Source organism: Asparagus officinalis, chromosome 6 (genome assembly GCF_001876935.1).
Source record: "Asparagus officinalis chromosome 6, Aspof.V1, whole genome shotgun sequence".
NCBI lineage: Eukaryota > Viridiplantae > Streptophyta > Magnoliopsida > Asparagales > Asparagaceae > Asparagus > Asparagus officinalis.
Genome location: NC_033799.1, coordinates 17574327 through 17590293, shown reverse-complemented (window position 1 = coordinate 17590293; position 15967 = coordinate 17574327). Strand labels below are relative to the sequence as shown.

At 34.2% G+C, this 15967-nt stretch overlaps 1 protein-coding gene across 1 annotated transcript; it reads right to left on the bottom strand.

The window, feature by feature from the left end:
• LOC109845169 lies at nucleotides 6435–10238 on the bottom strand. Its single transcript, XM_020414383.1, has 3 exons — nucleotides 10077–10238; nucleotides 7384–7435; nucleotides 6435–6709 (listed from the first exon to the last, which is right to left on the bottom strand). The coding sequence occupies exons 1-3, from the start codon at nucleotides 10168–10170 to the stop codon at nucleotides 6562–6564; spliced, it is 294 nt and encodes a 97-aa protein (XP_020269972.1). The 5' UTR covers nucleotides 10171–10238; the 3' UTR covers nucleotides 6435–6561.

Below are 15967 nucleotides of genomic sequence, written 5' to 3'. Positions count from 1 at the left end.
TGATAGGTGTTGAGTTGTCCCTGAATGTGATGATCAGGGTTCTTAGATCGTCTACTTTGAGGATGACAGCTTGGATAGGGAAACACGAGGTGTTAATGTTGGTTGATCCTGGATCTTTATATAATTTCATTAATGCGGGAATCACCAAGAAGGTGGGTCTGAAAGGTACAATAGTAGAGCCATTTGAGGTACAAATCACAAACGGGGAAAAGATGTAGTGTGAGGAGATTGTTCGGTATTTTAGTATGAATGTCAAGGGGGTTAGGCTTACATCTGATCTTCATATGTTGGTGCTGGTTGGTACTGATATTGTCCTGGGGAATGCTTGGTTGAGGCGATTAGGTGATACAAAGATGAATTTTAAGATGATGCAGATGGTATTTAATTTGAAGGGCAAGAGGCACACTTGGACTACAAATACAAGGGGATTGAAGAGCTGTGAAACTAATTCATTTGATCGGCTATGTGAAAAAGGAGAATAGTGCTTTGTTATTGTCACAGATGCAGAGGATCAAGGGGATTCCAAGGGACTTCTACTGCTGAACTCAAGGGTTGATGTAGAGGATCCATTAGTCCAGTTGAATGCTAGGATGCAAGAGGTAGTATCAAGACATTACAGGATCGCAGAAGTACCTACCGAGCTACCTCCATTGAGGGTATAGGATCATCGGATTGTTCTAAAGGATGGGTCGAAGCCAGTTAATATACTTGCACAAGATAGAGATCGAGAGGCAAGTCAAGGAGATTCTAAAGAGTGAATTGATCAGGCTGAGTTGGAGTCTATTCTTTTCACCTATTCCCTTGGTGAGGAAGAAGGATGGGATAATGCAGATTTTGCATAGACTATAGGGCTCTAAATGAGGTTACAATGAAGGCAAAAGTAGCGGAGTGTGATATGTGTTAGAAGATAAAATATGACCAGAGGGCTCCGATGGGCTTGATGCAACCTTTGCCGATTCCAGAGAGAATTTGAGAGGACTTATTTATGGATTTCGTAGATGGTTTGCCTAGTTGTCAGTGATTTGAGGCTATCTATATTAGTCATGATAAATCGCTTGAGTAAGAGGGCGCACTTCATTTCGTTGAGGTATCCATTTATGGCAGCAAGCATAGCTTAGGTTTCATCGATCGGGAAAAGCTATTCATGAGTTCCTTTTGGTCGTTATTTGCATTACAGGAGAGTAAGCTAAAGGCGAGTTCATCATATGGTATATAGATCGATGGGCAGACGAAAGTGGTGAACTATACTTTAGACCAGTATTTCATGAGGAAAAAAAAATAGATGGAAGGATTTATCCCATGGGTTAAGTATTGGTACAATATTGCATTCCCTTTATCGATTCAAAAGAGCCCATTTGAGGTAATGTATGGATGGCTGCCGCTATAGTCTTATAAGTTGGGGACGACGAAGAATGATGAGGTAGAGCAGGAGCTTTTGGCAAAATGATGAGATTTTGCATGATGTGGAGGAGTCATCTAAAGCCCAACAACAGATGAAGAATTAGCATGACGAAGGGCGACGAGATGTGATCTTTAAGCCATGTGACTTGGTGTATTTGAAGCTGTAGCCATACTGACAAAGATCCTTGAAGAAGAGGTCCAATGTGAAGTCGTCATAGTAGTATTATGAGCCCTTCAAAGTATTATAGTGGGTTGGAGAGGTGACATATAAGTTGGAATTGCCAGACTTCTCTCTTTTGCACATAGTTTTTTATGTATCAGCGTTGAAGAAGAAAGTAAGGGATTCCAATTTGCTCGTGGGTAAATTACCTTCATTTGATAGCATGTAATTGGTTCTTAATGAGGTGCTTCTCTATCAGAGTTGGGTAAAGCTGCTCACTAGAGAGAGGGTGTGACAAGTGTTAGTGCATTGGAAGGGCTTAACGGAGGACAAGGCTACACGGAAGGACTATGATGAGCTCAAGGAGAGATTTCATGATCTTACACTTGAGGAAAAGTGGAGGCTCGAAGGATGGCAGAAGGATATAATTCCAGAGCCATTAGTGTGTATGAATGATCATGCTCGCGTGGTGCATAATTACAAGAAGCTACAAAATGAAGGAATCAGAGTCTTAATAGAATTTAATTTGATTACAAATATGATTTATTTTAGGAAGTAGCGAATTGTTTAGGCAAATAGGATTTGTTTAGGAAGTAGGGAATTGTTTAAAAGTAGGAACTTATTTACAACTATGATTTATTTAGGAAACCAAAACAGATGCTATTTAAGACCGGCTTGGTATAAGGGTTTTATTATCTTTTTTGTGACTGAAAATTTGAGAGAATTTTATCAATAAAATTAGGGTTTCCTATTTTCAGAATTTCAGATTCTTTCTTGGTGTTCTTGGGCTACATACTATTAGCCTTCTTGTTTTGATGATGTTTAACAAACAATTTACAACTAATTTTGTTTGTCTAGTGTTTGTGTTTATCTATTTATTATAGAAAAACAACATGTTAGAGGATGGATGGAATCGAGCATTCGCGATCATATCCAATGGAGGTTGGCGGAATAGTGGTTGAAGCCTATGCAATTCAAGTTCAAGATCCAAGTTCAAGCTTCATCCGCAAGTTTACCAAAAAGAGCTTATTGAAGATCAAGATCATTGCTTGGGTAAATAGTTTAGGTTTTATATTATGTGTGTTGATACTTTAAGCTCAATTATATACACACATACATATTTTGGTTTTATAGCTTTCAACTTTATATAAATATGAAACATATATACTTGTTTATACACATTTCATATTTATCGATTTTTTTAGCCATATATATATGAAACAAATGGATATAACTATATGTATACACGTATTTGTTTCATATCTATACATGCAAATAAACATGATTTCATTTATGGATTAAAGACGTTTATTTGAAAAATTATGTGTTTATGGATTAAAGACTTGTTTACAATATTTTATATCTTTTCCTAAGTCTATTAATCCATTCAAAAGGATTTACAAACTTGTTTGAAATTGTTTTTGTCAAAATCAAGTATTGATGATTTCGTATTCTTAAATAGTTTACAAAATAATTTATATTTAACAAATGGGAAAAGTAATTTTAAAAATTCTTTTTGTAACATGTTCTATTACATGTTTATAATCATTTTCCAAAATTTTATTATTTTTGGAGTTGGTTTACTATACCGAATTGATTTTACAAAATCAAGTGTTTCAGCAGTTTTTAGAATCTGGAATATCTGTTTTAAAATATTTATTTCTCACAAATGGGAAGTGATATTTCAGAAATTATTTTTTTAACATGTTTATATACATGTCTAGAAACATCCCACAAAAGTTCATGATTTTTGGAGTTGATTTACTATTTTAATTGATTTTACAAAGTCAGATACACAAATTTCCAGAATGCTGGATTTTGGGGTATTTTGGTCTTTTCAGCCTATAACGGCTAGTAACGGCTAGTTTTTGATATTTTTAGTTTTTGGGGGTTTGTGGCTGGTTTAAGAGGCTATAAAAAGCCCTCAACTTTTATTGTTTCTTATGGATGTTTAAGAGAGTTTTAAAACAAGTTTTACAAGTTTGTGAGAGTTTGTTTCAAGTTTTGAAGATTGTTTTAGTTTATGCAAAAAGAGGTTTACAAGAGGAGGAGATCATTTGTTTGGTGTTTGGGCTTCAATCTCATTCTCTGTCGCTCTTGATTCTTAGAGAAGTTTTTCTAAACTTATCTTCTAGCTTATTTATATTTTGATTCATACATATTTGTGCTAGATTGATTTAAGTTTAGTTGTTATATCTCATTGATTACACACACCCACTTGAGCGTAAGTATTTTCATACATAATATATTTAGAGTTGTAAGATTGTATTCTTTGAGAGTGAGCTTACATAGAGTTCTCATCCATTGTAGAGAACAAATCTTGTTGTTGAGCCTAATTGTGAGATACATTTTGTAATACACTTGTATACCGAAAGGAGTGTGTGGTGAGAGACGGGATCGTCCCAAGAGGAGTGAGGTAGGTGGTAATGCCTAGATGTAGGTTGTAATTCTTAACACTTAAGGGAGACACGGGCTAGAGACTAACACTTGAGAGGGTGTAAAGTGTGATTGCAAGAGTGTTGATCGTAAAGTTTTCGGTGAACTAGAAAACCGAGTGTGAGGTGTAAACGTTATTCGGGTGAGCGTAGAAAACCCGGTTGTGATAGTAGAGATCTCTTCGAGGTGAGGAGCAGGGACGTAGGTCGTGGGGACCAAACCTCATGAACATATCGTTTGTTTGTGATTGCATTTACGCATTTATTTTTTGTGTTTATCATTATATCGCCTTTGTCAATTGCTCATTGTTTATATTGCCTAATATCTTATTTATCTTGTTTATGATTATTTCACCATTGTGTTAGTTTATATATCCTTGCATATATTTTATCATATACCTCTTTGCTAGGATATATATCTCTTTGTTCATATCACTTATCCTTGCATATATCTTGTTGTATATCATACTTGCTAGGATAATTTATTAATAAGTTTTAATTGGCATTTAAATCGGATTAGATTAGCATAAACCCTATTCACCCCCACTCTAGGGTTCTTTCCTAGTGGTATTAGGGTCTAACACATACTTTCTTGATTTATCAGTGATTGCGTAAAGATTCTACCGCTTGATTTGTTGGTGCTGTAAAGTCAAGTTTGGGCTCCCATCAATCTCCACTGGTGAATGTGTCCGTTTTGCATCCCTAGTACAAGGGATGGAGCCGCATACATGAGCAAAAATAACCTAACCTGAAACTTTGCCTAAAACTTTCAGAAATAATTGTAAAAATAAATTCTACAAGATAAGACAATTCACAAAAATTGTGGCAGTAAAGGTTAGAAGTTGATTTTGGCATGGCCTTTGAATATTTCTTAGATATTAGTACATGAATAATAATCAATTATATAAGTCCAAATGCATCCATCAAAATCTATACTATTCTCACAAACATTACCTGGAAGATATGGCAAGATTATGAGAATATGGATTAAAACAATATAGTACATGGAAAAGTAGGATCATTGAATCTGTTAAAATGTATATAATTACTACTTTCTTTACATTCACATTTCAAGGTCTATAAATTAATCAAGGACGAGCGAAAATATACATGTCAAAATTATGAGCCCAATGAATCATAAGATAGGAAGAAGAATGACTATGTGATTGATGGTGGCATGCTCATACTTGAGGTTAAGTTCAACATTGAGGATGAAGAACCGATCCCATTCAAAATTCCTTGCATAAGGGATCCACCAGGTGAAAGATAATTTATTAACTTAAGTTCTTTTGTTATTTCTTTGTTTTTTGTTTGTGCAAATAGTTCAGTTTTACTGATTTATTTTCTCTTTTGGATATTTTAGTTTTTAATGCCTAAAGAAATCAATTTCCAGAAATGAGCAACCCTAAAAAATTACCAGTTGTAAAAAATTATATTAATGTATCATGTACTATCTACTAAAAAGTCAGTGAACTTTGGTTGTATAGGAAAAAAGATGAGGATCTTTACACAAGGGAGAAAGTTTTATCTTTTTTTCAGTCTTCTTCGAAGTAACTTCTTATGGTATCTAGTTATCTATATCATGCTAGATCTGCTGCAATTTATTATTGAATTAGGTCGTGTAGCTTCTTCCCTTAATTTTCTTTTAATGTAGTTTTAGACTATCAATTATATGTTTATTCTCGTTGAAGGAAATAACACTTATGTGGGTTGCATATTTAAAATAGAAACTATTCAATAGCATATCTCCTCTGAGGTTCTCTCCTCACGCTTCATTTTCGTCAAAGGTATTAATTTATATATCAGTGCAAAATAAGCATAAAAGAAGCATTTGTGGATTATAAAAAAAAATTGATACGAATCTAATTAACAGCCCCTCTGAATATTGTAGGTGTGATCTTTTATGGATCCATGGGCAGAAAAAGAATTTCTTCCTGATAATATGGACAAAGAGCTGCTTGCAACCCAAATAAGCCCTTTTGCAGGTAATTTATCCCTTAACTTCACGCATCATGATCAATTTTAACTTCATTCAGTTAAATATTTGCTGACAAGTATTTACTTTACAGTATTATGCAATTTGAATCAACATCAAAGACAGTGAAGATGGAGGATCTCATGACCTAAAAAATAAACACGAAACAAGCATCCAGTGAAGGAGCGAAATATAAAAAAATTTGAGCATAGGATGCGTACGATAGGATCGTTGTACCTATTATGTAAGTTATAGGTGGAAACTAAATGTAATAGGCAAACTAGAAATCATTATATATGTCATGCACATTGTATTATGTTGTGTGCGTCCCTATTGGATCCTTGGCTTAAATATCAAAGCTGATGGTACCATATGCAGAATGTGGTTACATTATGGTATTACTCTGCTTACGAAGTGAAGTCAGTAAAATGGCTGCGAAAGTCAAGTCGTATAAAGAAGTAAATCAAGCAGAATCATCATGTAACTCCATATTGAACCAACAAAAAACACTAGTTACACTGGTACACTACCAAAGTATGCATAGTACTATACAAACAATATATTCTGATCACCTTCATAGAATATAGCATCTAATTGTGACGGAGCATTTGTAACACAGCAATAGCAGCTTTCTGGAAACGCTCTTTTTCCTCTTCCAAAATCTTATTCTTGGCACTTTCGGACTGCCTGCACTTCTCTATCTCTCTCGATATCTCACCAGCACTTTGATTTATCTCACTGTAAATAGATATATCATCAGATAGATGGTTCCGCTAAAAGAAATAGAAGAGTGTGCTAAAACTGACTGATCCGTAAAGAATAGGGAAAAAACTGTGGGCTATCATTTTCTTGACATACAAATCATCTGAAGTTTATGTCAACAAATGTTATGTTATACAGAATAAAGTTTGGTGCACAAACAAGTGAACAATACACTTTCTTTTTGTGGAAAAAAATATATATGTGAAATGAAAGTAGGATTCAACAGTTGGCTTTAAGATACAATTTTAGTAGGTTTATATCACGATAAGTTGAGAACAATTTTATGATTAGCAGCTGCATTGACACACAAAAATTACTGAAAAGTAGGTCAGCTTACGGTCATGATTGTTTCTAATAAGCTAATTAATAGCAAATTGGTATAAATAGCAGTTGATAAAGTTCTCTTATCATATCATTTAATTAGTAAACATTGACGATTTATAACTGTATGAAAAGAATTCTAGAGATAGTATATTCTGATAAATGGTCAATCTAGCTAAACTAGAACTTCCAGAGAAGATGGTGGGAAAACACTGAGAGGACAGACCATACACAGTATCGATGAAACAAAAGGCTTTGTTTAAAATTGTAGAAGTCTATTTTCTAGTAAACAAAGACTAGAAGATTACTGCTACTGGTAAGATGGTTACCTAGTCATCTTCAGCATATTCTCTAAAGCAACTTGCACCTCCTGAGACACATCTGCAATTTATAAAGAAACTGTTAAATGTATGGTTTAGCATTTGACACGAAAGAAAGTGCTTTAGTCTTACTTAATTAGACGTGTAGAAATGAACTGAAGATCATTTATACACTTCATTCATGTTCTGGAGCAAAATGTCCAAATTACATGATTGCCTATGTTAATATCAAGTCCTGATGCTATAGCTTTCAGGGAATTTGTGATTCTAGCAATGAATGAGATAGACAACAAATAACTATATGTATAGCTGGCTTTGGTTCTCTCTTGTACTTCTGGGAGATATTTTTTGTATATTTTGTATTTTTGGCTTTTAAACCTTCTGTAGTATGTTAGACATCAGTATTTTAGTTCAAATTACTTCTGGGAGATATTTTTTGTATATTTTGTATTTTTGGCTTTTAAACCTTCTGTAGTATGTTAGACATCAGTATTTTAGTTCAAATTACTTCTGGGAGATATTTTTTGTATATTTTGTATTTTTGGCTTTTAAACCTTCTGTAGTATGTTAGACATCAGTATTTTAGTTCAAATAACTATATGTATAGCTGGCTTTGGTTCTCTCTTGTATCTATGTCAACGGTGAATGACGGCAAGGCCCTCTCTTCATCTTCATGGATCCTTGAGAGAAGAAGGTTATACATCCCTAGTTACTGTGAACTAATCTTACTGTTACCTAACATCAGGATACAATTCGTATCCAAACTTTTGTAATTAAACACTTTTATCTTTAATACATATGACAGGGTATATCCCTTGTTTTTTGATCAAAAAATGAGATAGACAACAGCACTGTTTGATCAGAAGACTTACATGGGGGCAACAAACAATACAAGTGACCTAAAACTTAACAGAGAAAATCTACGGGTTTATCCGTTTCAGAGAAAGAAAATACCTTATCCTACAGATCTTAGGTATCAACAGATCAGTAACAGTTACGTAGCTGGTGGTAAAAGTGTCATGATAACTGCCTTATAAATCGTGATTTTTTTACTAAATTGAAAAGCTTATAAATCGTGATCTTTTAATTAATTAAAAAGCTTAAGTAAACTATGTCATACATCAAAATGTTAACATCACAAACCGGAGGTTAAGTTGAATCCCTGTTATTTGATTCATGTTATTCAATTCATTCGGAGAGGAAACTGCTCCTGCATTTTACATTCTTTATTATTATTATTATTATTATTATTTTCCATTTGATCATTTTACATTCTTCAACGAACAATTTTTCACTGTAGACCCAAACCGATTTTTTATTACCAAAATTGACCAAATTTTTTTTAATTACCAAAATCGACCCGTTTTATGCCACGTAAGCGTAATCTCATTTCCTAATTAGTCGGGGTTGCCAACCCCGACTATTTAGGAGTTATTAAACCCCAATTAGAAGCCTTAAATATGATTTAATTAGGGTTTAACAACTCCTAAACAGTCGGGGTTGGCAACCCCGACTAATTAGGAAAGGAGATTATGCTTACGTGGCATAAAACGGGTCGATTTTGGTAATTAAAAAAAAAATCGGTCGATTTTGATAATAAAAACTCAGTTTGGGTCTACAGTGAAAAATTGTTCTTCTTCAACATGTAAATTCTCAAATCTTTGGTATAGCTAGACTAGAAAACATTCCCTTTGCAATGTAGCAAAATATTTAAACATAGCCATAGTTAATAGCGGGAAAACACGCCCCAAAACAAATATAGATGAATTTGTATGAAACTATAAGAAACAATTGGCACTACCAGTAACGATCAAGTGCAGCACATAGTAAAAGAATAATGGCTACTGTAAAAACAGTATGAAAATCATTTATACACGAAATTCATTTCACATAATTCCAAAAATATCATATGGAAACAATTAATCAGGACCAGTCTACAATTCTTACAACTTAATGCCTGTAACTGTAAATGCTGTAAAATATTAATATGTTACTTAGAAGCTTACTAACTTTGTACATTATAATCCACTTTATTAATAAGACGGGGGCAATCCATACCCTTTACCTCACAAAAAATATTTAGGAGCTTACTGACCATCAAAAATTTAAGAAGCTTTTAAGAAAAAACAGACAAAATTTGATCATTTCAAAAGCTAAAACCACCTTAACTGTACATAATCCGATCATTAACTAAGCAGAATCCATTTGATTTTGAAGTTTCAGAAAGATTTACTTTTAGCAAAAAAAAAAAAAAGTTCCACAAGATCGTGAGAAAATTTTAAGATCAAAGGACTCGATAATGCTTCTAGTCACAGAATCCATCAAACTCTATAAAAATCCAAAAGATTGACTAAATTTACCCGATCTACAGGCACAAAGTAGAAATCCTCTCTCTAACTGAAGAAAAACCTTCAGAAATCAAAAGTAATCCTAGACTCGTAGAAAATCCTCTCCCTAACCGGAAAAGGAATCCATTATCTTTACACACAATTTATGCAAACTAATTCCTCAAGATCACTAAATTTCTCAGATCTCATGAATAAACTGTCGATATCATCAACTGATCCTCAATTTTGTTTGCAAATCACAAGATTCGCTGAGATCGTTTGGCTCTATACTAATTCCATAACTATGAACAGAAAATAACCGATCTAATCAAATCCAAGATCAAAACCTAGGGTTTCTCAGGGGGGGAATCGTACCGTAGAGAAGAGCAGAGAGATGAGAATCGGCTTCGGCGATGGAATTAGCTTCAGATGGTGAAGAGGCAGCGATCATCTCCTTCGAATTCTCCATCTCGAGAGATCAGAGCGAGAGAAAAGGGGATCGAGCTCGAAAGGCTGGATCCTGCTCGAGAAGCTGGTCTTGGGCTCCCTACCCTTTTATAGGGAGGTCCGGACGCGGGAAAACATTTGGGGGTTCAATTGTCACTTTTGACCCAACCCCGTCCGTTGTCGATCTGGGTTTAGCTTTTGGGCCTGGGCTTTGGCTGAACCGACTTTGGGATTTGGAGTTAAAATATTTGGCGTTTTGAGACACTGATAATGACTTAAAGGACCCAAAATATGGGACCGTGAGGGGATAGTTGATGTGTCCTCCCTATTGCATAATAAGTTTGCAGGGACATGTGAGGTGTCCCATCTCTAACTCATTATGCAATAGGGAGGGGACACCTCACCTGTCCCCTCCATTGGTCTCATATTTTGGGTCCCCGTAACTGCACTCGTCCCACATTTCATCTATTTGGATGCCAGTCCCCTAAATCATCATATTTGGATATACATCTCCCTAACCTAATCTATTTGATGTAGGTCCTACAAATCATTATATTTGAATACACGCCCTCTTAATATAATATATATATTTAGATAAAATCTCCTAAATTACCATGTTTGGATATAGGTCCTCCAAAACTATTAAGTTCTTTTAAAACCGAGTTTTTTTTCCTCAAAAGATTAAAAAAGATAAAAAAGAATTAAAAATAATTATTTAGTTTTTTAGTATTTTGGGACACCTTTGGGGTTATAGCAGCCCCAACAGGCTTTTCTGATGGTTCAACAGTTATAACCATTATAACATGCTTTGCTCTAACGATTTCAACCGTTAAAGACTACTACCTTTTAGAGTAGTGGAAGTAGAATAAACCGAACTTAAATTCTTGTGCTAGTAAGCCATTGTGTGTACAGGCTAAAGAATAGACTGTACGACAAACATTGTTGTTCATGAAGTAATTGATACAATTTATTTTTGTTTAATTTGCAAAAAACAATAACCTAAGTTTTCCATTTTCAATGTGTTAGTACGTAGGACCAAATCACCCAAATACTCATGTATAAAATAAGAATATAATTGATGATAATGAGCCATAAGTGGAGAATTAACAAGCTCATTATGTGAATTAAATTAGGTTGTTATGTTTTTGGGGTGGAGATGAAAGAGAGAAAAGCCCATAAAAAGGAGTGCTTCATTTGTGTGAATATATACGGCAATTGAGAGTAGAAACCCCTTATAATGGAGCGCCAAAAGCCCCTACTCTCCCCCTAGTTCAAACATTGATATCGAGCAAAAAAATCCTCTCTCTTCTCTGTTACTAAACCAAAGCTAGGTCACGAGATCCACTCCTAAGGCAGAATCACTGAAGGAATGAAAGTCTATGGCCGAGAATAACAGCTTGCTTTTTCCCATTTTTTATTACATCTAGATTTAAAGTTATCCAAATGGATGTTAAAACAACATTCCTCAATAAATAGTTGAAGAAAGTGATATATATGCAGCAACATGAAGGTTTTCAGGTAAAAGGCCAGTAACATAAAGTTTACAAGTTCATAAAATCTCTGTATGGTTTAAAATACTCATTTAGACGGAGATATCTCAAGTTTCATATTGCAGTCACCAAACTTTGAATTTTTTTAGAAAAATTAGATAATTGTATATATGTTTTGAAAAGTGGGAGCAACTTATTATATTATCCTTATATGCGGATGATATATTGTTTGCTAGAAATACAATGGAAATGTTAAACAAAACTAAGTTAGATCTCAATGAAAAGTTTGAGATGAAAGACATAAGAAATGCATCATATATTCTTGGAATTTAAATAATTCGAGATAGAAAATCTAGAATGTTGAGTTTAAACCAAGAACAATACTTAAGATTAGTTTTAAAAGGTTTAGAACGAATAATTCCAATCTAGCACTAACTCTGTTGGTCATGAAAAAAAGATGGTATAAAGAGCAAAACCCTAGATAGGGGTAGAAGCCATTTGATATTCCTCATGCTCAAGCAGTCGGAAGCTTGATGTATGTCATGTTGTGTACTAGACAGTATATCGAGACATATTGACTCATAGATTGGTTTATCAAACGAGTTCGTTTGAAGTCCTCGGTTACTCCGATACTGATTTTAGAGGTGATAAAGATAATGAAAAGTCTTGTTAATCTTTAGAGGATGAGCTATTTATTGGAGTAGAAAAAACAAGGGTGTGTTGCTAGATATACACAAGAAGCATAATATGTAGTTTGCAGTATGGCAACTGCATAGGCTATCAAAATAAGATATTTTTTTTATTGATCTAGAGCTCAATTTGGTAGAAGGACGTATTGACATTTATTGTGATAATCAGGCAGCGATTAATCTGATCAATAGCGGATCAAATAGTTTTAAAGAAAAACACATTGAGATCTAGTATTGCCATATTTGAGATATTGTAGAAAAAGGAGAAGTGAAAGTAACTTACATCCTATTATAGTTATGATTACTGATTCTTTAACCAAGGAAATACAAGCGATATCTTATATCAAACATATGTGTTTAATGGGACTTAAGAATCCATAAGTCAAATGAAAATTTCATGAATAATGAAATAAGAAATACTCATCACGAATAGTGCGAGTGAGAATAAAATATTTGATCGCACGGGTGGTGAGAGACATATCATTTAGTTAATTTGGACAAGTGGGAAATGTTAGTAGGTTAACCAAATCAACAAAATACCCATGTGTAAAATAAGAATATAATGAGTGATAATGGGCCATTAATGGAGAATTACTATGTTCATTATGTGAATTAAATTAGGGTTGTAAATAACTTTAATTTTTAGTTAAGGAGATTTATTTAGGCTATTATTTGTTTAGGGTGGAGATGAAGGAGACTAAAGCCTTTAAAAATGAGTGTTTTCTTAGCGAATGTACACTCGAATTGAGAATATAGACCAGAGAGTCAAAAAGAGCATATTCTCTCACTAGTTCAAATACAACCAATACTACATATAAAAAGGATTGGGGTGTTAAAACTTTTAATTTCCTCTTTTACCCTTCCAAAATTTAATAATTCACAATAATCCCTTGAAATTTATTGAATTCATTCTATTTATTACACAAATTATTCTTGAATAAACTTTAGAACTAATACTAAAAACTAAATATATATTATAAATTTTAATCATAAATTTTATTTAATACATTTTATTTATTACACTATAATTATTCTTGCACAAAACATAAGAACTGATATATTATAACTTTTAACCATATTAGTGCTATGTTAAATAAGATAAATATTTCACTTTAGATATTGGATATTACACAATAAATATGCAATTTTAATATATGAGATAATAATATCATAACTTATATTTATAAATTATATCATAATTTATGATAATTAAATATTTAATTAAACATTTAACATCTAATCCAATACTATAATATATTGATATGTGCATTTGATGTGTAAAAAAATCCATGGAGAGGAATACTGATATAAATATTAACCTCTTGGTGTAGTCTAGAAATAACATATAAATTATCATAATATATATATAGTATTAACCGTTGCAATATACTTATCATAGTATTTGGATATGAGGTAATTCTAAGCATGCAGAATTCTAAATAGTGTGAGAAGCTATTACATTGCTCTTAACACTGGATGTGGAAAGATAATTTTTAAAGAAGACATGGATGCGGTAATTAAAGATATCCATAATAGGCTGGAGCAACAATCGATTTTTAGACACTTTGTGGATGATATTCAGCGATGTTGCACATGACTCGAGGAATGATATTTTTAGGTAGATCGTCAAATGGAGAATACAATGGCTCATGTGTAGATTCGAAGAGCTAAGAAAATTAATAATTTTATAGTATTGCTTGAAGACTCACCATCATTTTTACATAATGTTTTATAGTCTGATAAGGAGCGGCATTAATCCTCATTCTTTTGCTGTACTTCTGGGTTTTTCAGTTTAGTTTTGATGTATCTTAATATTTTTTTCATGAAAAAACTATTGTAATACAATAATTGAATCATAACTAATAAAGTAATTTATGACATCTCCCATGTTGGCATTTTCTTTTGATGATGATTTAACAAACAATTTATGACTAATATTATTTGTAGTATTTTGTTTTGTGTTGTTTAGTATACACATGAAAATGAGCTACATTGATGTTGAAGCCTATGAAAATCAAGTCAAACAATCAAGTTCAAGCTTCATATAACTCACTCTTGGTATACTTAGTATAGGTTTATATGTATTGTGTGCAATTCTTTAAGCTCAATATACACACATATGTATTTATGATTTTCTCAAAACATAGGTACTTGTAGGCTATCTAAAAATCACAACAGATAGCCAATCCTCATCAAACACCAATGATAGAAGTTACAATCTGACGACTTCCAGAAGGTTACAATTTGAAGACTTTCACGTAAATCGAGGAAGGTTACAATCTAACGACCTTCGCAACAACTGATGAAAGCTCTAATCAATAGCCTTCACAATCAACATCAGGAGTTACAATCTGACGACTCTCATATTTTTAAGGAGCCAAGATGAAGGTTACAAGGTGACGATCTTTACAAACGCTCTAGCGAAAGAGACTACAAATCGACGGTCTCTTCGTATTAAAACGCATATATCTCTCAAACCGTAAGGAATTTGGCAAAACTGGCAGAGCAAACCAAAGCCTATGGGGTAGGTTTGGTCAGCTCTGTCTCGTCGAGATAGCCGATTTTTATATATAATTCGTCTAATTCCGACTTACAGTTTGAAAGTTATGACCTGTTCTTCGCAGCAAGTTATGTTCTGAAGTCCGTCTGTAAGACTGGACTTCGTCTGAACATCGGACTTAGGCTAAAGTTCAACGAGCCCGCCTAAGGCTCACCTCTGCATCCAAGATTCAAAATGCAGAGGTCGTGCCCGTGTTCTAAACTCAAAACGCAGAGGTCGTGGCTACGTTCCAGATCCAAAACGCAGAGGTCATGGCTACGTTCCAAACTCAAAACGCAGAGGTCGTGGCTGCGTTCCAAACTCGAAACACAGAGGTCGTGGCTATATTTCGGAGTTAAAACACAGAGTTCATCTCTGTACGTCTCAGGTCCAAAACACAGAGTTCATCTCTGTGTTCCAACTCTGCGCCTCAGGTCCAAAACGCAGAGTTCATCTCTGTGTTCCAACTCTGCATCTCAGGTCCAAAACGCAGAGTTCATCTCTGCGTCCTAACTCTGCATTTCAGATTTACAACGCATCACGGCCTGTGCGTTCAGCCACCCAAAATAGGCCCAACTCTACGTTTTTAGTCTAAAACACAGAGTTCGGGCCCAGAACGTCATTTTCGGCGTTTGACTCATTCAAATACGAACCGAACAGTTCCAGGAACCATTTCCCCCCAAGATTTGAGGGATTTCCGCCCCACTTAGGAGCGGATTAAGGGGCAGTTACCACCCTTAATCCCATATAAATACGAGAAACTCAATTGAGTTAAGGGATCGGATTTTGTCTTATCAACAGAGGGAGATTCGGTCAAGAGCGGGCTGGGTTGATCGGGGAGGCTGACTTTTTTTTTTGATCTGAAGCTTGGCAGCAAAGAAGATCCTTCATCCTTTGGCTGGGATTTTAGAGATCGGCAACAGGAGATTCTTCATCCTTGGCTTTAAACCGATTTCGGTTAAATCAACTCTTTCATAGAGTTTCAAACTCGTTCAGAGTTATCAACTCGATCAGAGTTCAAAACTTGCTCTGTAAGTTCTTCTAAATCTCGCTCTGAGTTATTAACTCGTTAAGAGTTATTTTCAAACTTGCCACACAAGT

What these genes read in the sequence shown, in the direction of transcription:
- LOC109845169 (XM_020414383.1), bottom strand. Translation starts at nt 10,170, where the DNA reads ATGGAGAATTCGAAGGAGATGATCGCTGCCTCTTCACCATCTGAAGCT. An exon ending in TCTCTCTGCTCTTCTCTACG is followed by an intron (nt 7,436 to 10,076) that starts GTACGATTCCCC and finishes TATAAATTGCAG; the next exon opens with ATGTGTCTCAGGAGGTGCAA. An exon ending in AATATGCTGAAGATGACTAG is followed by an intron (nt 6,710 to 7,383) that starts GTAACCATCTTA and finishes ATCTATTTACAG; the next exon opens with TGAGATAAATCAAAGTGCTG.